This window comes from Pogona vitticeps, chromosome 4 (assembly GCF_051106095.1).
Source record: "Pogona vitticeps strain Pit_001003342236 chromosome 4, PviZW2.1, whole genome shotgun sequence".
In the NCBI taxonomy this organism is placed as follows: Eukaryota; Metazoa; Chordata; class Lepidosauria; order Squamata; family Agamidae; genus Pogona; species Pogona vitticeps.
In genome coordinates this window covers 212,130,757-212,154,609 of record NC_135786.1, presented here as the reverse complement: position 1 = coordinate 212,154,609, position 23,853 = coordinate 212,130,757, and the positions used below count along the sequence as shown (strand labels likewise).

The window sequence follows — 23,853 nt, the reverse complement described above, 5'->3', positions numbered from 1 at the left end:
GTTCTTGAAGTGTTCCCATCGTTTAGGTGCATTTACATCAGCCGGACCTGGGAGGGCTTCCTCGAGTGCTTGGGCGAATTCCTTCACTTTTCTTTGATCACGAGTCTTGCTGATGTCAATACGTGGTCTTCCTTCCTTTTTCGTGTGATATACTCTCTTTGTTTGCAGTTTTACTCTACTACACACCATGGAGTGATCAGTATCACAATCAGCACTCTGGTAACTGCGTGTGATCGTAATACTAGGGAGGCTAGAACGTCTAGTGAGGATCAGATCAAGCTGATGCCAATGCTTGGATCTTGGATGTCTCCAGGAAACTCTGTGTTGCAGCTTCGTATTAAAGAATGTGTTGCTGACACAGAGACCATAATAACAGCAAAACTCCAGCAAGCGTTGGCCATTTTCATTCATCTTTCCAATGCCAAAACGGCCTAGACAAGTGGGCCAAGAATTATGATCAGCACCAACTCTAGCGTTAAAGTCTCCAAGAATGAACAGTGCCTCTCTTTCAGGAACTTTTTTGATAGTAGCTGCCAGATCGTCATAGAATTTGTCTTTCACTTCTGGAGTGGATGACAGTGTTGGTGCATATGCACTAATGAGGGTTACTGGTCCTGCCGATGAGTGGAGCTGCAGAGACAGGATTCTTTCACTCCCCACAGTAGGTGGAACAATGCATCTCAGAAGAGTATTTCTGACTGCAAAGCCAACACCATATTCCCTGGTCTCATTCAATGGTTTTCCCTGCCAGAAAAATGAGAAATTTTTTTCTTTGACAGATCCCGAGTCTGGCAATCTTGTCTCTTGCAGGGCAACAATGTCCATCTGCAGTCTACTTAGTTCCATGTCAATGACAGCTGTCTTGGGCACATCGTCTATTTCTTGGAGGCCGTCAGGAAAGCCATAGTCAGGAAAGCCAGAGGTCATTGTCCGTACATTCCAGGTGCCCAGCTTAAGGGCAGAAGTTTTCTTATGATTGTTGCATGGTGCACGGTTATCGATCTGCTTGTCGGGTTTGACCCTAAACCCCACGCACCCCGTGAAGTTAACAGACCGTGGCGAGGTAGCACCTTACTGGCTGGGGGCTGCCCAGCTTAAGGCGGGCGGTATCTACCTAGTGAGGTGCAGTGACCTCTCCCACCGTCAGAAGTAGCCCCTGGCGTCATGCTCTACGCCAATTGAGCAAAGACTTATAACCGGTAACTGCTACTTCCCATGTTGTTTCGACGCTGTATGCGAAGCTGGAGTGTCCTCTCCAGAGCACGAAGCCTGGGTAAAATAATAGTATAATATCATTTTAAAACACATGGATGCTATGCAAACTTTGAAACTTATCACAACATTTTGTAAATTTTTATCAATTATCTTTACTTTTGGTTTGCTATATTTCAATGTGAGTAAATAAACATTAATCAAGCGCCTTTCTGAAAACTATATAGACTCCTCCAAAACGCCTTACCTATTATTTAATGCATTGGGAGTAGTAAATGACTGCTCTTTTCCATTACACTGAACACATAATGCAGTTTTTGGCAATGCACCATTAGTGTCTCTTTCCACAGGTAAAAAAAGGAATGTAAAGAAAAAGCAGGTCAATATTTCATTTTATCTCTGCAGGTATTCAGAAATTCAGTATTTAAGAGCAATTTTACAGAAGCCAGTTTTGACAAACATTAGAAATTTATCCGATCAAAGGAAGATCCCAGTGTAAAGCCTTGGAAAGCAATTCTATCTAGATTTGATAGTGTTGAGTAAGACAGACCTCTTGTTTGACAACATAAAGAAATTCAATGGCATTTCATTTACCAATAGGCTAAAATATGAACTTTCGTCTTTTCTGATAAGCGGAAGTGCACCAAAACACAGGGGTTGACAAATCCAGTCCGCAGCCCAGTGCTGGTCTGTGGGCTTGGCAGAACCAGGAAGCGGGTGCGGATCTCCACTCTCCCTCACATGCATGGAAGGCGAGACATGCTCACGTGGGGGGGGGGGCATGCTGCGCATGTGCATGAGTGCGACATGCCCCCCCCCGCAGGTGCAATACGTGCCCCGGGCATAACATGCCCACTGCGCTTGTGCGGGGGTTCCCCCCCACATGGATCACGTTCCCCCCAACCGGTCCGCAGCCCCAAAAAGGTTGAGGACCACTGCCAAAACAAACCAAACACCTTTTACCTGTTGGTTGTTCTCTTGAGATTATAACCTGGTACTGTGATTTATCTTTCCCTTAGAAAGCCAAGTCAACAACCCAGTTTGTCTTTTTTTGGGGGGGGGGGTGGCTTATTGATGAAGGATGAAGGAGACAAGCCAGAGCACCAGTTTCAGACACTACAACCTGCAAACCATAGAGGAAGCTCTATGGTTTAACTATTCCTGTGAGTAATCATCTCTGATAAGCCAGGCTTCTTATAGCACCTGAAAGTGCTCTTAAATTTATACTGATACTTTTTTACTCTTATTACTACTCTATTATTGGTTGTATGATGGCATTTTTCATTTTAGCTAAAACACCAATGGTACAATAACTATACAGTATCCTGTTTCTCTTGGCATTTCTTATGGAGAAATCAAAGATACAGGACTGCATTTTAACAGCAGGACTACCTCTGTGTGCAAAACTCATTTTTTGTGTCTGGAAGTTCCTGAAATTTGTGGAATGAAAACTCTGGATACAACCCATAGCACATGCTCAACATAAAATTCTCTATAAGGAAAAATCAGACACTGGCAAGTAACTTCTCAGAAATCTTACCTAAAATCTCATTAACAGGGCATTTACATTTTCCTTCAGCAGTTAGGTCACTAGGGCAAGAAATGCATTGCCATCCATCTTGAGTAACTCCACTCTAAACAAACAATTTTTTTAAAATAAATCACTACATTCACTGAAAAATATTGCACCTATAATTTACTTATAAAAAATGTTTTGATTTATTACACATGAATCAGTTACCATGATTTCTGGACATTTCTCACAGGAGATAGAAGATCCACCCTGATCAGAAACTATCTTGTATCCTGGCAGACACGTGCAGGAGGTACCTGAAATTATGCAACAGCTTGTTATTTTAGCTACAACTAGGTTTGTTCTAGTAATACTGTATTAAAGTACTGTAAGTTTCCTAGAAGGGTCATGACTTTGTGCCTCTGTCCGGTTCCTTGCTAACTGATGAACTCTGAAGAGATCTGGGTGATAAAGGTCATTCTTTCACAGGGTTGCCTTAAGTCAAAGGCGACTTGGCACCACACAGGAGCAGGAATGAGATCTGGGTTCAAACCCCAGCCTCCAATACGAAGCTCAATGAGAGAGGCCCCCATCACACGCAACCTCGCCTAAAATATACGTTTAAGAAGGAAATACCAATGAGCGTGATGGGGACTTCCAAGCTACTTCCACAAAGCATAGGGTTTCCTCCCCCTAAAGTAGGGAAGACGGCGACAGTAAAGAGTAAGAATTAATAATGAGAATTGGCGCGGTATCATGAAAGCTGAAGTCCTGAAGCGTCGGGAGAGGGAGAGGTCCCAGCCTGCCAACCCTCTCCTACAACGGACCGTGCTGCGAGTGAGCAGTGCTTCTGCCACCTCCGTCCTACTCGGGAGGGAAGGATGATGGCGGATGAAGGTATCCAAGCCTCTGAAGGAGACCTGGTCTCCACAAAAGGTCCCCTCCCCACCCCACGGGGCAGCAGTGGCTGGTTCCCTTCAGAGGCACCGGGCGAGAGGGGACGTCTGACGGGCAGGAGGAGGACCAACCGGAGTCGCGGCCGCCTCAGTGGCCTCACCCGAAGTACTTTGTCTTTGGAAGGCTCCGCACTGCCCGCACGACAAGTTGGCGATATCGAAGTACTGCGATTCACCGCAACCCTGAGGCCGGCGCAAGGGGAGGAAGAAGCCCGGGGTGCCCGAAAGTCCAGCGCTCAGGGGAAGCAAGAGCAGCGCCATGTCGAGCCAGCGCCTCCCCGTCGCCATGGTTACTGAGTCCTTAATCCCGCCCCATTCTGCGGCGAAGTAACCAACGAACGCAACCTTCACTGGTTTGGAGGGGCGGTCCCCGAGGCTTGTGCCTACGGAAAGCCAGAGGGGTTAATATTAACCACTCTCCCGTCCAATAAAACAGAGGTCGAGGGATTAATAGTACATTTATTGAACGGCTGCTCGCCTCTGCTGTCAAGGCATCTGCGTTATGGCGGTCTTATCACTGTGTGACAATATCCTCTGTTTGGCTCTTGACTGCCCAAGGCCATGGCTTCCTTTAGATTAGAATATTATTGTTAAGTACAGTATTTGACATTTTTGTGCCCCAGTGAAGATATTATCCAGCCTGGTAGCTGTCGACTATGGGCAACACGTTTTTTTTTTCATTTTTGGATTGTAAGCTGCTTTTGCCAGATATAAACAGAAACATAGGGTATTCAAAGGTTATTGTTGGTTGCATGGGGCAGAAATGGATATCTGGAAACGTAATCTTATTTATTTACTTTAAATATTTTTATATTGGCTATCTGCTTAAAACGAGCGCAAGGTGGCCTTTAAAAGCCAATACTGAAAAATTAAAAACAGTAAGTATACAAATATTTTAAAAGAATCACACAAGTACTACACTAAAAAAAGGTAAAGCAAAATCGAAAATGGATTCAGGACATGTTAGTCGTTAAGTCGTGTCCGACTCTTCGTGATCCCATGGACCAGAACACGCCAGGCCCTCCTGTCTTCCACTGCCTCCCGGAATCGTGTCAAATTGCTGTTGGTATCTTCGATGACATTGCGTAACCTTCTCGTCCTCTGTCCTCCCTTCTCCTCTTGCCGTCACAATTCTAGGCATAGCACTCGGTTTAAAACCCCTCTCAGATAGTAAACCGCTAAGCGAAAGAGTTTGTTGCAGCAAAATAAACAAAAAAATTTAGCATGATTAAGGGAGAGATGTGCTGTATATCATGTAGAATGTTCATTGTATTCTGCCCACTGATGATTGAAGTAGATAGCAGCCGTTAAAACTGATGCATATATAGAAGTACCATGTAATACCTATCCGGGGCAGATAAGGGAGGATTGTAAAATGGAGTACAACTGGTGAGCATCCACATTCTATGCACATCAAAGGCCCACCCCAGATAATAATGTACTAAATGTATAGGATTGCTGTCGTAACTAATACATATCACGTTTTTTAATTATGAAAGCTGCCTTCGATTTTTTCTTAGGAGAAAAGTAAGAAATATTATAAATATTATAAATAAATAAAATTGTCAGCATTAAAGTTGTGTAATTTTGTAGCCATGATTTTTTTCCTTTCAGTGTTCACTTTCAGTCCTGCTTTGACACTTTCTTCTAAGTATTTCGTTCGAACCATATCAGAAACTTATTTGGAAAGCAAGGACTGTGCCAAGGTTTGCTGCTAGATGACCTCAGGAGAAGGTGAAATATATGCACGTTTATGTTAGCATTTTAGCACTTGAGAAAGGACAGTGTAGAAAACCGACTGTTGACACTCCAATCCTAACGCTAGGAGAAAAAAGCTGTTTTTGCTGCGCAAGAACCCAGTTACTAAGCTCTCAATCTTCCAAAGAAGCCTCAACTCTCTTTGTATGCAAATAAAAATTAAATTAAAAATAAATAAAGACAAAATCAATATATAGCAGTTAACTTTAAAGGTGCTCCAACATCTCTTTTTCCACCTTTTTGTTTTGTTTTTCTTGTTGAAACGCTGTTTTCAGGGTAAGTCATTGGTACCGGAAGAAGTCGTTAAACTCCGACGTGATTGGGGAAGGCCTGAGTTTCCGGTGCCGTTCAGGCATGCGTGTTTGGTACCGTCGGCGGAAGTGGGTTTTTTTTCTGCGGGCAGCCGGGCGGGCGCGGGGAGGGGGGTAACCGTTCGCCCTCTCTTGAGGCGGGGGCGGGGGGAGACTGTGGCCGGCGCTTTGTTTCTCCTACCGGTGACTTTGGCGGAGGGGAGCGGCGGTCCGTTTTTCGGTGGCCCTGTGGGCGAGCGAGACACGTCAGCAGCCCCGGGGAGCGGAGGACGAAGGGGGCCGGGAGGGAAGAAGCCCGGGAAAGGGCCGAAGTATGCGGCCTGAGGAACTTGAAAGTAACCGGATTTGGGTTCCTTTCTTTCCCTGAGGAGAGTCGCAGGGCCGGGGTGCCCTCGGTGGGTCTCTGGACCGGCCCGGACCTGGTTAGTACAAGCGGGATGTGACCGGGCCGTGGCAGTGTTGTCCTTGGGGCTTTTGTGTGTGTGTGTGTGTCTGTGGCTTCGGCAGGAAGCCTCTGAGCTTTTCCAGGCCCGACGCTTTTCGTCCCGCACCTTCTGCTGCTCCCGCTCGCGCGTAGAGAGATATGGGCCGAGATGATTCCTGCTGGGTTTTAATTTAATTGGACAACCGTCTTGTCAGGTCTGCTTTGATTGGGATTCCTACGCTGAGCACGAGGTTGGACTCGATGGCCTTAGCGGCCCTTCCAACTCCGTTATTCCGTGTTTCTAATGTAAGAGCTTTTAGTTTAGGGAGAAGTGATAATGCCATCCAGATGGCTACTGTGGTCGCGCTGATATCTTGCTTATTCTGGTGTGGAAGCTTGGTTCGTAAGAAGTTGCAGCGTTGTTAACGTTGTTCTCTTTTGCGCGGTGTTATTCCTTTCGAGCTGCGGTGGAGAAGAAATAACTCTGCTTTGTCAACTTCCGAAGCCGTTAAGGGACGTCCTCGGTGTCACAAAATCTGTTCTGCAAATATATTTAGGTTGCTGCTTTCCCCACGTATTCTCGGACCACTGATATGGGTCTTGTGGACAAGAGTACCTAGATTACATTAACTGATTTCGCATACTTGGTTTAAAGCGTTATGTGGACATTCTTAAAGTAGAGCTTTAGCAGTAGTCTATGCTGTTTTCCCGTAGTGTATATTGCATATTCTTATACTAAGAACAACAAAAACCTACTCCTGAAAGAATAATATTTTTTACGGAGGTATACCTGAAGAGGCCCACATCCGTTACATTTTATATCAACAGGTTACCTTTCTTTTGATAAGATATAACTAGTATCTTCAGTTTCACTCACTCACTGTAGTACTTTTTGGTTCCCTTTCATTTTGAGAAAATTCAGTACAATAACTTTAATATTCTGTTTCATTAAAGGATGGATGTGAGTTTGTCAGTGGTAGCGATGATAGTCCTGAGGTGGGAGTGCTAACCCACGAACACTATTGGTAGTGTATTGTGGATTTGGTGATGAAATTGAATTGCATTATTCCTGTCATGCTTATGCAGGAATCTTGTACTTGCACAAACAGGATTTTGCTCATAACCTATTGGTTTTTTGCCATGACCATTTTATTTGTTTTTTCAAGAGCTGTTTCAGATTTTAACTATCCAATCCTATGCATACCTGCTCAAAAGTAAGCTCTAGTGATTTCAGTGGGTCCTATTCCCAAGTAAGTGCATAAAAAATTAGAATGTAAAGAACTGAAATGTAGAAAGAAATACTTACAATAAATAGTATCAGTTTTCTTTGCTGTATTTTTGTCTGTGGTATTTCTGGAAACTGATTTGCCCAGGAATATTTGGAATAAGTAAAAAAATTCTAAAGAGGAATTCAGAATATCCTGGCATTTACTGTCACAAGTTTTTGACACACAACTTTGCTTACTGGTTGTGTACTGTGTGTAATTTCACACCTTTTAAGACCTCTCTTAAATATTCTTTTCCTTTCCTTATACTATAAACAGTGGGCAATAAGTGTTGGCTAAATTGCGCCAAGCGATAGGTAACATGGGGGAACGTAGTGGCATTGCGGGTTAGCTGCAAAGCCTCTGGGCTGCAAGGTCGTCAGACCAGCAGTTTGAATCCACGCAACGGAGTGAGCTCCCTTTGCCTGTCCCAGCTCCTCCCAACTTAGCAGTTCAAAAGAATGAAAATGTAAGTAGATGAATAGGTACCACCGCAGTAGGAAGGTAACATCATTCTGTGTCTAGTTGCACTGGCCACGTGACCATGGAAACTGTCTACGGACAAATGCTGGCTCTATGGCCTAGAAACAGGGATGAGCACTGGCCCCTAGAGTCAGACACGACTGGGCAATTGTCAAGGGGAACCTTTAAGTTTACCTATAGGTAACATAGCAGGGACAACATGGTAATGAGTTAAACATCTCTGATTATTTTTGAAATTTGTAAAATGGGTTTTGGTTAGTTAGGAAGGAAACACAGCTGGGAAATATAGCAGATATAACATACTGATTGTAGTGTTTTACATTAGATAATGGCCTAACAAATCTTGGCTAATATTGAGTCCACTGAGATAGGTTTTAAACATATGTACTGTATATATTTTATCTCAGCGCTATATCTAGTGCAGTGTCCAAATAAATTAAAATGATTTGAAATTTGCAATCTGTGTATTGCAGTTGCAGTATTCTCGTGGAACACTATGTGTCAAATGCATTTCTCTATATAATATAAAAGAATCATTTATTTTAACTTTAGCACTGTAATCTTGTATGTACTTATTTGAGAGTAAGTTCTGATGAACTTAGTAGATCTTACTTGCAGAGGATTGGGCTGCACTATTTTCCATTATGGCCTCTTTATGTTTTTAGAACTTGTTACAAGAGTGTTCTGATAAATATCTTGTGTAGATTTTATGTGACAGTACATTGTGTGATGCTTTTACAGTTTGTATTGTAGACTATGAAGATGAAAGATTATGAGGAATTTTCGTAGATTGGTAGTGTGATGGCAGATTTGTGGAAGAAGTGGAAAGACTATATGTTTTCCTGGAATTTTTGGTTTTTGGATTTATTATTTTTTTTATAATATGACATGTCTACAATACAGCACTCATACCACTGAGCATCCGATCACTGTCTTTCCAAGAAAAAGAATTTCAGCAGACCTGGACACTTCTGTCTTTTTGTGTGAGATTCCACCTTTCAACAACTCTGGACACTGAAGAAACTTTATGCGGATCTCTGAAGGAGTGATTACAAGCTTATTTTCAAGGCTTACTGAAATTAGCTTTAATAGGAGAGTATCCTCTCAAAATGGATATGCCAAGATGCTGTTTTGTTGAAATTCATTATTTATGTCTTGTGAGTTTTTTGTTTGTGTTTTGTAGAAGTCTGGATTGGGACCAGAACTTTGTATAAAACCATCAATTTTTTTTAGTTGGTTACTCTTGGCATTGGTCAAAGATATTCCTCAGTAATGAGACATGATATGTAAACCTACTTATTGGCCATTAATCATGTTTTTCTTTCCACAGTTGAGTTGATTTCACAGACTTTAATCAGGCCTTTGAGGAAGAAACAGGTAAGCTTCTAAAACATTAATGCTTCTGTTGTCTGAGATGATTTCTTTCTGACAGACTTGTGGCAGGAGAGGAAGTACAGATTGGATGTCCAGATCATGAGGAAATGATACATCATAGGGACTGGATGGCTTAACGTTGGTTGTTAAGAAGTGGAGTGTTTGGCAAAGACACAGGACTAGAGATAACTTCTGGTTTAATATCCTCATAAAAGTTGTGATGGCCTGTATATGTGCAGTGAAAGATTTCTTTATCTTCATTAGAGCCAGTTAGAATTACTGAAACTGTTTTGATTATTTGGAATGCTGATGGAACACTCAGAATTTCAGGATGAATAATTGTTAGCAAGCTTTATGATTAAATTGGCTTCTTGTGGTTTCAGTTGAGTTATTCTTTGATTTTGTATACTAGGTTGAAGGTGGACATTTCTGTTTTAAATGGTAGAGTGTGAGGTGTAGTACTTTTTCAGTATCTTAAAGGCTTGCTATTGTGTGTTTTATCCACAGGTGGCTTGCTGTGGGTTGAACTCAGAATGGCTGTAGTCATCCGTTTACAGGGGCTTCCTGTTGTTGCAGGCCCTGTGGATATTCGCCATTTCTTCTCAGGATTGAATATCCCTGATGGTGGTGTACATATTATTGGAGGAGAAAAGGGGGAAGCTTTTATCATATTTGCAACAGATGAAGATGCACGGCGAGCAATGAGCTATTCAGGAATATCTATCAGGGGTTCACATATCGAATTGTTTCTCAGCAGCAAGACAGAAATGCAGCATATAATAGAAATTAATAGGAAAATATTTGATCGTGGTGGAAAAGAAACAGTAACTGGCTCTAGGCGGACAGGTTCTAATAACCCTGGGGCCTCTGGAGTTGGCAGCCTTTCAAATGTAGTTGCAGCCCTTAAGAAAGGAGTGGACAAATCTAGCTATAGTTCTGTGGATTTCTCACAGCGTGAATTCCATTCCAGCGGTTCCCGAAACAGCAGTAGGGAGATCGCGCAAGCAAACTATAAGCAGCCCAGGAGAGAGTCCTCAGGAAGATACACCCATTCAAAATCTCCTACAAGGAGGGTTATGGCATGTAGTCACTCCAGGTCTCCTCCAAGGAGAATTATGGCATGCACTCGTTCAAGGTCTTGTTCTCCATCAGGGAGGATTATGACACATACCCATTCAAGATCTCCATCAAGAAGGAATACTGCACGGACTCATTCACGGTCTTCACCAAGGAGGATTACAGCACGGAGCTATTCAAGGTCTCCATCAAGGATGGTTACAGCACAGACTCATTCACGGTCTTCACCAAGGAGGATTACAGCACGGAGCCATTCAAGGTCTCCATCAAGGAGGGTTACAGCACGGACTCATTCACGGTCTTCACCAAGGAGGATTACAGCACAGAGCCATTCAAGGTCTCCATCAAGGATGGTTACAGCACCAACTCATTCACGGTCTTCACCAAGGACGATTACAACACGGAGCTATTCAAGGTCTCCACCAAGGAAGATTATAGCATGGTCCTATTCTAAGTCTCCACCAAGAAGGACTGCAGTACGGATCCATTCCAGGTCTTCGCCAAAGAGAGTTATTACACGTTCTCATTCACCATTTTCTGGCTCAACCCATTCTCTTTCATCTCATAACAGGGAGTACTATGTACGTGTACAAAATCTGTCACCTGTTGGTGATAAGGATGAATTGAGATTATTCTTTGGAGAGTTGGATATTTCTGATGATCAGATTGTATTCTTAAAGCCACGTAGCCATAGAAGCAGGGATGCAATTGTGACTTTCAAATCACTCAGAATATATGAGTGTGCACTCAAATATCACAAGTGGCATCTTTATCCTCAAAAGGTTCACCTTTCCCCCATTTCCAAAACAGAAGCATTTCAGTTAATTGGATCTTCAGAAACTACAAGATCACCAGAGGGACATTACCATAGGAGGGGAAAAAACGATCAAGATCAACATTCTGGCTCATATACATGTTTATATGTAAGAAATTTTCCATTTGATGTGACAAATGTTGAAGTGCAGAAGTTTTTTGCAGGATTTAATATTGACGACAGGGATATTCGTTTGCTGTATGATGATAAAGGAGCTGGACTGGGAGAAGCGTTAGTCAAATTTAGATCTGAAGATGAAGCACGGAAAGCTGAAAGTTTAAATCGTAAGCATTTTTTGGGAACGGAAGTACTCCTGAGAAGCATATCTGAGGAACAAATGCGAGAGTTTGGTATCAATGTTCCATCAGTATTAAATAAAAAGATGCAGGATCATCCCTACACAAATAAAAAAGGTAAACTTCATTCTCAGGTTGAATCCATGCAGGGAAATGTAAAGCATCCATTGTATTATAAACATTCAGCTGATGATTTAAAGTATCCATCTGATCACAGACATCCACCTGATGATTCAGTCTGTTCACCTGATCATGTTAGAGTCCATCCCACATTTACTGATGTTGGTGAAAGAATTCCTGGAATTTTCCCAGATGGACATACTGTGCCTGACTCTGATTTCAGGAGTGGCTCAGATCGTGTCACACTGATTAAATTAAGGAATATGCCATCGGAAGTCTCACGTGATGAAGTTCTGGATTTTTTCTATGGCTACAAGATCATACCAGAATCTCTTTTTATGCAGCAGAATGAGTATGGCATGTTTTCTGGTGACGCTCTTGTTGCCCTGATAAATTATGATGAGGCAGTGGCTGCTGTTAATGAACTTAATGATAGGCCAATTGGCGAGTGCAAAATTAGGTTGAGCTTGGTATAAATGAGAAAGTGTTTAGGAAGCAAAGCTTACGGTATTAAATTTCTTGAAAAATATATAAAAAGTAAATTCACTGTAAATAGCTATGACTGCTTCCAAAATTAGTGTCTTTTATTGTGAGGGAGTCGGAATGACGTCTTACGTTCTTTCAGACAGAATTGTATCCCTGGGCAATTCATGAAAGCATGACCTTGCAGTGTATGTTTGTGGTTTGTCTAAATATGGTTTTTGTTGCAGTAGAGTTTTAAATTTCAGAGCTAGAAGTTGTGTTATTGTTGTATGTAATAATATGTTGTCTGTTTTCTTGGCTTCTTGCCCATTATGATGTTCAGTACATTTTCATAATTTCAGCTCAGTTTTACAATAAAAGTACATAAATGGAAAGACATGAATTGCTATTTGGCTGATTTGTATCCAGTAGTGCCCAATTACACTACTGAGAAGCAGTACAGTGGTGCCTCAACTTATGGAATTAATCTGTATTGGAACGGTGGCCGTAGGTTGAAATTTCCGTAAGTCAAAGCACCATTTCCTATAGGAATTCATTGAAAACCATTTAATCTGTTCCAGCTGAAGGAAAAAATACACCCCCCCCCAAATAAAAATAAAACACTGCAAGCCCCTGGGCCTGTAAAAATAAAAATAAATCTCAAGCCAGCTCAAGCCTCCCGGCACTGGGTGACCTTGCCCGGGGGTGAACAGCTGAAGCACCCCGGCCAGTTCAAGCCTCCTCGCGCTGGGCGACCGTGGCTGGGGGCCAACAGGGCAGCTGAAGCTGCTGCCTCCACCACCTGCACTGCTGCTGCCAGAGCACCCAGGAGGCTCAAGCCTTCCAGCTCTGGGCCACCGCCACCAGATCCCTTTCCCTAACCATTGGGGTGAAAGAGCTACAAAGAAGCAGCCTCTTTGCCACCAACAGTTAGTACTGTAAATTTAAATTTCCTGCCCTTTACCCCTGCCTTTTCCCTTTCGTAAGTGGAAGCTCTGGCCGCAAGTAGAAGCAAAATTTTGCGGCTGGAGCTTTCCGTACCTCAAAATTTTCATAAGTAGGGATGTCTGTATGTCGAGGCACCACTGTACTGTATACAGTGGTGCCTTGCACAAAGATGTTAGTTGGTTCCAAAAAAATCAACGTTGTGTGAAACATCGTTCTGTGAAACACCGTTTCCCATAGGAATGCATTGAAAACCAGTTAATCCGTTCCAATTGGAACGGATTGCCGTCCTTGAGGGAAAATCCCCATAGGAAACATTGTTGAGTGAAACCCGGTTCCCCAATTGAAATGCATTGAAGCCGACTCAATGCATTTCAATGGCTTTGCGAAGTCCTTTTTCGCTCCTGTAAAAGTGTCTTACAATGTTTGGAACCTGTTTTAAATGCTTGCAATGGTTAGCCCACCTCCTGAAACCTATGCAAACTTATTTTGGTGTTGTTCTGACACTTCGTTAATTTGTGGTGATTTTTTGTTTTTCCCCTCATTGAAATGCATGGAGTTCAATGAGGGGAAAAACAAAAAATCACCACAAATTAACAAAGTGTCAGAACAACACCAAAATAAGTTTGCATAGGGTTAAGGAGGTGGGCTAACCATTGCAAGCATTTAAAACAGGCTTCAAACAGTTTAAGGCACTTTTAAATAATAATAATAATAATAATAATAATAATAATAATAATAATAACAACAACAACAACAACAACAACAACAACAATAATAATAATAATAATAATAATAATAATAATAATAATAATAATATAATTTATTGGCATTGTAAGTATATACATAGTATATCATACAACGAAATTCACATAAATGAGTGAAAAGAGACATTGGAAAGAGCTTTAAAAGGGAAACGGAGATCAAAGAGCTCTTTCCGATGCCCCTTTTCGCTCCTGTAAAAGTGTCTTAACTCAGAATGGCTGTAGTCATCCGTTTACAGGGGCTTCCTGTTGTTGCAGGCCCTGTGGATATTCGCCATTTCTTCTCAGGATTGAATATCCCTGATGGTGGTGTACATATTATTGGAGGAGAAAAGGGGGAAGCTTTTATCATATTTGCAACAGATGAAGATGCACGGCGAGCAATGAGCTATTCAGGAATATCTATCAGGGGTTCACATATCGAATTGTTTCTCAGCAGCAAGACAGAAATGCAGCATATAATAGAAATTAATAGGAAAATATTTGATCGTGGTGGAAAAGAAACAGTAACTGGCTCTAGGCGGACAGGTTCTAATAACCCTGGGGCCTCTGGAGTTGGCAGCCTTTCAAATGTAGTTGCAGCCCTTAAGAAAGGAGTGGACAAATCTAGCTATAGTTCTGTGGATTTCTCACAGCGTGAATTCCATTCCAGCGGTTCCCGAAACAGCAGTAGGGAGATCGCGCAAGCAAACTATAAGCAGCCCAGGAGAGAGTCCTCAGGAAGATATACCCATTCAAAATCTCCTACAAGGAGGGTTATGGCATGTAGTCACTCCAGGTCTCCTCCAAGGAGAATTATGGCATGCACTCGTTCAAGGTCTTGTTCTCCATCAGGGAGGATTATGACACATACCCATTCAAGATCTCCATCAAGAAGGAATACTGCACGGACTCATTCACGGTCTTCACCAAGGAGGATTACAGCACGGAGCTATTCAAGGTCTCCATCAAGGATGGTTACAGCACAGACTCATTCACGGTCTTCACCAAGGAGGATTACAGCACGGAGCCATTCAAGGTCTCCATCAAGGAGGGTTACAGCACGGACTCATTCACGGTCTTCACCAAGGAGGATTACAGCACAGAGCCATTCAAGGTCTCCATCAAGGATGGTTACAGCACCAACTCATTCACGGTCTTCACCAAGGACGATTACAACACGGAGCTATTCAAGGTCTCCACCAAGGAAGATTATAGCACGGTCCTATTCTAAGTCTCCACCAAGAAGGACTGCAGTACGGATCCATTCCAGGTCTTCGCCAAAGAGAGTTATTACACGTTCTCATTCACCATTTTCTGGCTCAACCCATTCTCTTTCATCTCATAACAGGGAGTACTATGTACGTGTACAAAATCTGTCACCTGTTGGTGATAAGGATGAATTGAGATTATTCTTTGGAGAGTTGGATATTTCTGATGATCAGATTGTATTCTTAAAGCCACGTAGCCATAGAAGCAGGGATGCAATTGTGACTTTCAAATCACTCAGAATATATGAGTGTGCACTCAAATATCACAAGTGGCATCTTTATCCTCAAAAGGTTCACCTTTCCCCCATTTCCAAAACAGAAGCATTTCAGTTAATTGGATCTTCAGAAACTACAAGATCACCAGAGGGACATTACCATAGGAGGGGAAAAAACGATCAAGATCAACATTCTGGCTCATATACATGTTTATATGTAAGAAATTTTCCATTTGATGTGACAAATGTTGAAGTGCAGAAGTTTTTTGCAGGATTTAATATTGACGACAGGGATATTCGTTTGCTGTATGATGATAAAGGAGCTGGACTGGGAGAAGCGTTAGTCAAATTTAGATCTGAAGATGAAGCACGGAAAGCTGAAAGTTTAAATCGTAAGCATTTTTTGGGAACGGAAGTACTCCTGAGAAGCATATCTGAGGAACAAATGCGAGAGTTTGGTATCAATGTTCCATCAGTATTAAATAAAAAGATGCAGGATCATCCCTACACAAATAAAAAAGGTAAACTTCATTCTCAGGTTGAATCCATGCAGGGAAATGTAAAGCATCCATTGTATTATAAACATTCAGCTGATGATTTAAAGTATCCATCTGATCACAGACATCCACCTGATGATTCAGTCTGTTCACCTGATCATGTTAGAGTCCATCCCACATTTACTGATGTTGGTGAAAGAATTCCTGGAATTTTCCCAGATGGACATACTGTGCCTGACTCTGATTTCAGGAGTGGCTCAGATCGTGTCACACTGATTAAATTAAGGAATATGCCATCGGAAGTCTCACGTGATGAAGTTCTGGATTTTTTCTATGGCTACAAGATCATACCAGAATCTCTTTTTATGCAGCAGAATGAGTATGGCATGTTTTCTGGTGACGCTCTTGTTGCCCTGATAAATTATGATGAGGCAGTGGCTGCTGTTAATGAACTTAATGATAGGCCAATTGGCGAGTGCAAAATTAGGTTGAGCTTGGTATAAATGAGAAAGTGTTTAGGAAGCAAAGCTTACGGTATTAAATTTCTTGAAAAATATATAAAAAGTAAATTCACTGTAAATAGCTATGACTGCTTCCAAAATTAGTGTCTTTTATTGTGAGGGAGTCGGAATGACGTCTTACGTTCTTTCAGACAGAATTGTATCCCTGGGCAATTCATGAAAGCATGACCTTGCAGTGTATGTTTGTGGTTTGTCTAAATATGGTTTTTGTTGCAGTAGAGTTTTAAATTTCAGAGCTAGAAGTTGTGTTATTGTTGTATGTAATAATATGTTGTCTGTTTTCTTGGCTTCTTGCCCATTATGATGTTCAGTACATTTTCATAATTTCAGCTCAGTTTTACAATAAAAGTACATAAATGGAAAGACATGAATTGCTATTTGGCTGATTTGTATCCAGTAGTGCCCAATTACACTACTGAGAAGCAGTACAGTGGTGCCTCAACTTATGGAATTAATCTGTATTGGAACGGTGGCCGTAGGTTGAAATTTCCGTAAGTCAAAGCACCATTTCCTATAGGAATTCATTGAAAACCATTTAATCTGTTCCAGCTGAAGGAAAAAATACACCCCCCCCCAAATAAAAATAAAACACTGCAAGCCCCTGGGCCTGTAAAAATAAAAATAAATCTCAAGCCAGCTCAAGCCTCCCGGCACTGGGTGACCTTGCCCGGGGGTGAACAGCTGAAGCACCCCGGCCAGTTCAAGCCTCCTCGCGCTGGGCGACCGTGGCTGGGGGCCAACAGGGCAGCTGAAGCTGCTGCCTCCACCACCTGCACTGCTGCTGCCAGAGCACCCAGGAGGCTCAAGCCTTCCAGCTCTGGGCCACCGCCACCAGATCCCTTTCCCTAACCATTGGGGTGAAAGAGCTACAAAGAAGCAGCCTCTTTGCCACCAACAGTTAGTACTGTAAATTTAAATTTCCTGCCCTTTACCCCTGCCTTTTCCCTTTCGTAAGTGGAAGCTCTGGCCGCAAGTAGAAGCAAAATTTTGCGGCTGGAGCTTTCCGTACCTCAAAATTTTCATAAGTAGGGATGTCTGTATGTCGAGGCACCACTGTACTGTATACAGTGGTGCCTTGCACAAAGATGTTAGTTGGTTCCAAAAAAATCAACGTTGTGTGAAACATCGTTCTGTGAAACACCGTTTCCCATAGGAATGCATTGAAAACCAGTTAATCCGTTCCAATTGGAACGGATTGCCGTCCTTGAGGGAAAATCCCCATAGGAAACATTGTTGAGTGAAACCCGGTTCCCCAATTGAAATGCATTGAAGCCGACTCAATGCATTTCAATGGCTTTGCGAAGTCCTTTTTCGCTCCTGTAAAAGTGTCTTACAATGTTTGGAACCTGTTTTAAATGCTTGCAATGGTTAGCCCACCTCCTGAAACCTATGCAAACTTATTTTGGTGTTGTTCTGACACTTCGTTAATTTGTGGTGATTTTTTGTTTTTCCCCTCATTGAAATGCATGGAGTTCAATGAGGGGAAAAACAAAAAATCACCACAAATTAACAAAGTGTCAGAACAACACCAAAATAAGTTTGCATAGGGTTAAGGAGGTGGGCTAACCATTGCAAGCATTTAAAACAGGCTTCAAACAGTTTAAGGCACTTTTAAATAATAATAATAATAATAATAATAATAATAATAATAATAATAATAATAATAACAACAACAACAACAACAACAAGAACAACAACAACAACAACAACAACAATAATAATAATAATAATAATAATAATAATAATAATAATAATATAATTTATTGGCATTGTAAGTATATACATAGTATATCATACAACGAAATTCACATAAATGAGTGAAAAGAGACATTGGAAAGAGCTTTAAAAGGGAAACGGAGATCAAAGAGCTCTTTCCGATGCCCCTTTTCGCTCCTGTAAAAGTGTCTTAAACTGTTTGAAGCCTGTTTTAAATGCTTGCAATGGTTAGCCCACCTCCTGAACCCTATGCAAGCTTATTTTGGTGTTGTTCTGACGCTTCGTTAATTTGTGGTGATTTTTTGTTTTTCCCCTCATTGAACTCCATGCATTTCAATGAGGGGAAAAACAAAAAATCACCACAAATTAACGAAGTGTCAGAACAACACCAAAATAAGTTTGCATAGGTTCCAGGAGGTGGGCTAACTACTGCAAGCTTTTAAAACAGGTTCCAAACATTGTAAGACACTTTTAAAGGAGCGAAAAAGAGGCATCGTTGTGTGAAAATTCCTCATAGGAAACATCTTTGTGTGAGGTGGCAAATTTAACAGAAAAAGGCATCGTGTGAATTCATCGTTGTGTGAGGCACCCGTTGTGCAAGGCACCACTGTATTAATATTATGGAAATTCAGGTCACACATACTGTTGCAGTGTACAGCTTATACCCTACAAAAGTGGAAAATGTTGGTTGTTGGGAAATGGTTCTGCAGCAGCAGAAAAGAGAGTTTATTATTGTATGTAGCTATATCTATAAATCTATGTACTCTCCATATATCTATAGGCAACAGGAAGAAGCATATTTCCTCATTTCCTATTGCATTGTAATAGGATAGGTTTTGCTGTATAAGCTGTTTGATAGGCTGAAACTCTGCTGAAAGTAGGCGTTCTTATAGGCAATAAATCACTCTGACAGTGGCTGGAGAGAGCTGAGCTGATAAAGCTGAGGGAGAAACCGAAAGAGAAAATAGAAGAACACTGCAGAGAGAAGCTGTGAGGCAGTTCAGTTTTCTCCCCAGCTAACAGAAAGAACAGTCTCTCCCCAGCAAACTGAAAGAGCTAAACAAAGCGAAGTCTTCTGTCTTTGGGAGTCATTTATTTTTCAGCACACACTTCTTCGAGCCGGCCTCGCAATAAGTGGTGCTCCCGTGTGATCGAACGTAAGAAAAGGGCCATCAATCTTCAGTTACGACCACAGAACGACGGTACTTGTGTTCTGCCCTACCACCTCGCTCTGCACGAGCTCGGCGCGCTAAACATCCTTTTAAAGGATCCCAAAGGGTGAGTAGGTTGGTCAAATTCAGATACATACAATGGGCTCAGGATTATCCCAAGACCAAAAGGCTTTCGTAGATGAACTGTTCTTTCTAATTACAAGCCATGGCCACCCAGCCACAAAGAAAGAGCTGGAAGACTTAGTTTTGGCCATATATTCATGTTGTCCATGGGTCCCTGAGAGTGGCACCCTTGACTTAGAACAATGGATGAAGATTGGGAGCACATTTCAAAACGACCCGAAAATTACTTCACGCATTCTTTTTAGTTGGTGCAAAGTGAGGGCTTCTCTTAAGAACCTTTCCCCAAGGAACATCCTTTTCAATCAACAAATGGAATGTGGGGCCATGTCCATGTACCCTCCTTTGCCACAGATACTACCTCCAGCACCTAGTGCATCCCTATTGCCTTCTGCACCTCCATTGCCTTCTCAGTATGATTCCTACCACAGTAGGAAGAAGCCTCCTGATAGACTGGACAATGATGACTTTAGCACTCCTGACCTATTTCTACAAAATGACCACAATGCACCTTTAAGAACAACCCCTGTGGTAACCCCGATTGCAGCTTCTCTGTCTGCTGCGCTAATTGACTCTGGGGATACAGCACACCCAATGATTTCTGCATTTCCCATCATCCGGGGGACCCCTGCTGTTGCTGCAATTCCTGCTGCAGGCGGGAATGCTGCGATCCCTGGTGCAGCCGCGGTCCCGGACCGATATGAACCCATCCCAATGAAACTGATCAAGGACTTGTTGCAGGCTGTTAAAGAATATGGCCCTCATGCACCCTACACCAAAGCCTTACTGGAAAATTTGTCAGAACAGAAGCTGACACCTAATGATTGGAAACTGGTTGTTCGTTCATTATTGCCTCCAGCTCAGTCGCTGTTAATTTTGGATGAAATGCGACACTTGGCAACGGAGCAAGCTGAACAAAATGCCCAGTCAAACCAAGCAGTCATAAACAGGGTTACCAGGGATCAACTTATTGGTGATGGGCAGTTTCAAACAACAGCCCAACAACTTGGCCTTTCAGACCTTGCCACTGAACAGCTTGCCAAAATTATGAAAAAAGCATGGGACAAGTTACCAGTGTCTACTGAGGGGCCATCACCTGGATTTACAACCATTCGACAAGGCCCTACAGAATCATTCTCTGACTTTGTTAGTCACCTGATTACAGCAATAGAAAGGCAAATTGATAACCATAAGGCACGTTCTATGCTTCAAAAACAGCTGGCCTTTGAAAATGCTAATGATGACTGCAGAAAGACACTGACTCCCATTTATAGTAATCCAGAAACCACTATTCAGGATATGTTAAGAGTCTGTCAAAATGTGGGCTCTATTTCTTATAAGGCAGCTATGTATGCTACAGCACAACAAGCATCTATACCAAAACTTCCTCAACTGAAGATTCCATCTACTCTGACCTTAGTACAATTACAAAGCTTACTAGGAAATATTAATTGGGCTAGACCTTTCCTGGCTCTCGCCACAAAAGAACTTTCTCCATTATTCGACGCTCTCTCTGGTCACACATCGCCGGTGGATGTCATTCCTATTACGGAGCCAATGAAGCAAGCGTTTCAACTTGTTTCTCACTGTCTTAAACTTCAAGCCGTTGATCGACTACCTCCAGAGTCTTCTCGTCTTTCATGTGCTATTTTATCTGCTCCTTCACTCCCTACAGCCATCCTGTATGCTCCTGTCACGTCTGAAATGATTGCCATAATTGAATGGTTGCATCTTCCTCACACACCTTCTCGCAAACTCTATCCATTTGTCACAGCTGTGGCAGACCTGTTTTCTAAGGCCCGTTCTCGTTGTGTTCAGTTGATTGGTTCTGATATTGACTGTGTTTATTTTCCTTTCAGGCAAGGGGATGCTGAACATCTTCTACAAAATTCAGTTGATTTCCAAATTGCATGCGCCAACTTTCTCGGCAAAGTCATTCCTAATCCTCCAAAGGACAAACGTATAACTTTGCTGTCTCTTGTTCCCTATACTTTAACTACTTGCTTTGCAGGTCATCCATTGCCTACAGCGACTACCGTGTTCACGGATGGCTCACCAAGCAAGGACGTTGTCACCTGGCAGGACGAAAGTGGTAACTGGGTTCCTCAATTTACATCTTCTCATACTTCTGCTCAACTGGTGCGGAACTTGCACTGTGGGTTTCTTGGTTCCTGCTGTTACTAAACATGCTTCACTTGCTGTTTTGGGTCGTGTTCATAATCGGCGCAACCTCGACCTGAATTCCTTTCCTGTTGCTACCAGAGGGTTTATCACGCTATTTGCTCCTTTTATTGGCGCTACCTGGAATTATCGCAGTTTACTAAAGTTATCTAATTTCACTGAAGCCATGTTTAATGATACCATCCGTGCTTTAAAGCTTGTAAATTCAGAGCTCAGCGAACTACGTTCAGTTGCTTTGCAGAATCGCCAAGCTTTAGATGTCATGTTAGTGGACCTGGTTGCGTACCCTTGTTATGTATATCATTATTATAATTGTAATTTTAGTTATTTAATGTTGCGTTATTCAATGTTTGCCTGCTCTTGTATCTACACTGCTATCCTACTGTCGTTGAACCATCCCATCAGATTCTCTTAGCCCTAAGCGATTGTATCAGGCTAGATGACTATAATCCTTTGCTTAAATAAACAACGGAGGGAATGTTGGGAAATGGTTCTGCAGCAGCAGAAAAGAGAGTTTATTATTGTATGTAGCTATATCTATAAATCTATGTACTCTCCATATATCTATAGGCAACAGGAAGAAGCATATTTCCTCATTTCCTATTGCATTGTAATAGGATAGGTTTTGCTGTATAAGCTGTTTGATAGGCTGAAACTCTGCTGAAAGTAGGCGTTCTTATAGGCAATAAATCACTCTGACAGTGGCTGGAGAGAGCTGAGCTGATAAAGCTGAGGGAGAAACCGAAAGAGAAAATAGAAGAACACTGCAGAGAGAAGCTGTGAGGCAGTTCAGTTTTCTCCCCAGCTAACAGAAAGAACAGTCTCTCCCCAGCAAACTGAAAGAGCTAAACAAAGCGAAGTCTTCTGTCTTTGGGAGTCATTTATTTTTCAGCACACACTTCTTCGAGCCGGCCTCGCAATAGTTGGTGCTTCTGGAAGATAACATAAAAGAATTTTTAAAATATTTATTTATTTTCTCCTGTGAGGAGTACTCTATGAATTCAGTAAACTCAGATTAGTAATAAGCAGAAATACTCAAATTAAATTTAACAAGAACTAGGTAAGTATAGGAATGTTTATGACTATTAGTCAAAATGATATACAGTGTATCTGTACTTTAATTTCCAAGAGCTTCCCAAATGTTTAAGTGTGGGTGATCATGGAACAAAAGGAAGGCAATTAGCCTTAGAGAAAGTGCAACGAGCGAGTCCACGACAGATGGACTTTAGGTTCTGAGCCACCAGAACCTAAAGGCAACACCTTGAGAACTCTTTTTATTAACTTCGCATGATTACATAGTACAGTGGTGCCTCGCATTGCAACGTTAATTCGTTCCACAAAAATCGCTGGCTATTTTGTTTACCCGGCGGCCATTTTGAAACTGCTGATCAGCTGTTTTAAAATTCTCGCTTTGCGATGCTCGGTTCCCGAAGCAGGGAACCGATCATCGCAAAGCGAAATTCCCCCATAGGGAACATCGCAAAGCGATCGCAAAAAATGTGTCGGAAAGCGATTTCATCGCTAAACGGAGTACTCGCTAAGCGAGGCACCACTGTATGTTGTGAGAACTCAGGATACTAGTTACCTAATTGCCACCAGGATTGGCCAGAGAAACTCTTTGATCTTATGCTCTAGTTCTAAGCGAAAGAGCAGAATGAGGGGTTAATGTGCTCTCTGCCAGGAGTGTGTGCATGTCACTGAAACAGAATGCAAGCTACAACTGTTAAGCAGAGATTTCCCACATAAAAGTGATGGTAATTGAATATTTCCAACCTTTTACTTCCTTAACAAACGTGTACGAACCTGGAATGTAAGATCTATGAACACTGGTAAGCTGGATGTGGTTAAACAGGAGATGGCAAGAATAAACACTGACACCCTGGGCGTGAGTGAACTAAAATAGACGGGAATAGGTGAATTCAATTCAGACGATAACCATATCTACTACTGTGGGCAAGAATCCCGTAGAAGAAATGGAGTAGCCCTCATAGTTAACAAAAGAGTGGAAAAAGTTGTACTGGGATACAATCTCAAAAATGATAGAATGATTTCAATACAAATCCAAAGCAAACTTTTCAACATCACAGTAATCCAAGTTTATGCACCAACCAACAATGCTGAAGAGGCTGAAACTGACCAATTCTATGAAGACTTGCAACACATTCTAGAACTGACACCAAAGAAAGATGTTCTCATCATAGGGGACTGGAATGCTTAAGTAGGGAGTCAAAATATAAAAGGAACAACAGAAGTTTGGCCTTGGAGTTCAAAACGAAGCAGGGCAAAGGCTAATAGAGTTTTGTCAAGAGAACAAACTGGTGATCAGAAACACTCTTTCCCAACAACCCAAGAGGCGACTCTACACATGGACATCACCAGGTGGGCAATACCAAAATCAGATTGATTA

The 23,853-nt window shown here is 42.0% G+C and overlaps 2 protein-coding genes and 1 long non-coding RNA gene across 4 annotated transcripts; 2 read left to right on the top strand and 1 right to left on the bottom strand.

The window, feature by feature from the left end:
• Positions 1–2,028: 2,028 nt before the first annotated feature.
• On the bottom strand, positions 2,029–3,989 carry LOC144589283 (uncharacterized). Its single transcript, XR_013545320.1, has 3 exons — positions 3,783–3,989; positions 2,954–3,042; positions 2,029–2,846 (listed from the first exon to the last, which is right to left on the bottom strand). It is a non-coding gene; the product is annotated as an uncharacterized LOC144589283 (long non-coding RNA).
• A 1,646-nt stretch (positions 3,990–5,635) lies between these two features.
• Positions 5,636–12,464, top strand: LOC144589278 (RNA-binding protein 12B-A-like). Of its 2 annotated transcripts, XM_078393590.1 has the most exons (3): positions 5,636–6,172; positions 9,253–9,299; positions 9,804–12,464. In XM_078393590.1, the coding sequence occupies exon 3, from the start codon at positions 9,830–9,832 to the stop codon at positions 12,077–12,079; it is 2,250 nt and encodes a 749-aa protein (XP_078249716.1). In that variant the 5' UTR covers positions 5,636–6,172; positions 9,253–9,299; positions 9,804–9,829; the 3' UTR covers positions 12,080–12,464. The 2 variants fall into 2 exon arrangements, with proteins under 2 accessions (XP_078249716.1, XP_078249715.1); XM_078393589.1 differs by having other exon boundaries at positions 9,253–12,464.
• Positions 12,465–13,988: 1,524 nt separating this feature from the next.
• LOC144589279 (RNA-binding protein 12B-A-like) lies at positions 13,989–16,624 on the top strand. Its single transcript, XM_078393591.1, has one exon. The coding sequence runs from the start codon at positions 13,990–13,992 to the stop codon at positions 16,237–16,239; it is 2,250 nt and encodes a 749-aa protein (XP_078249717.1). The 5' UTR covers position 13,989; the 3' UTR covers positions 16,240–16,624.
• Positions 16,625–23,853: the final 7,229 nt, after the last annotated feature.

Bases quoted from the DNA above. Each gene is read 5' to 3' on its own strand.
- LOC144589278 (XM_078393590.1), top strand. From the start codon at position 9,830: ATGGCTGTAGTCATCCGTTTACAGGGGCTTCCTGTTGTTGCAGGCCCT.
- LOC144589279 (XM_078393591.1), top strand. From the start codon at position 13,990: ATGGCTGTAGTCATCCGTTTACAGGGGCTTCCTGTTGTTGCAGGCCCT.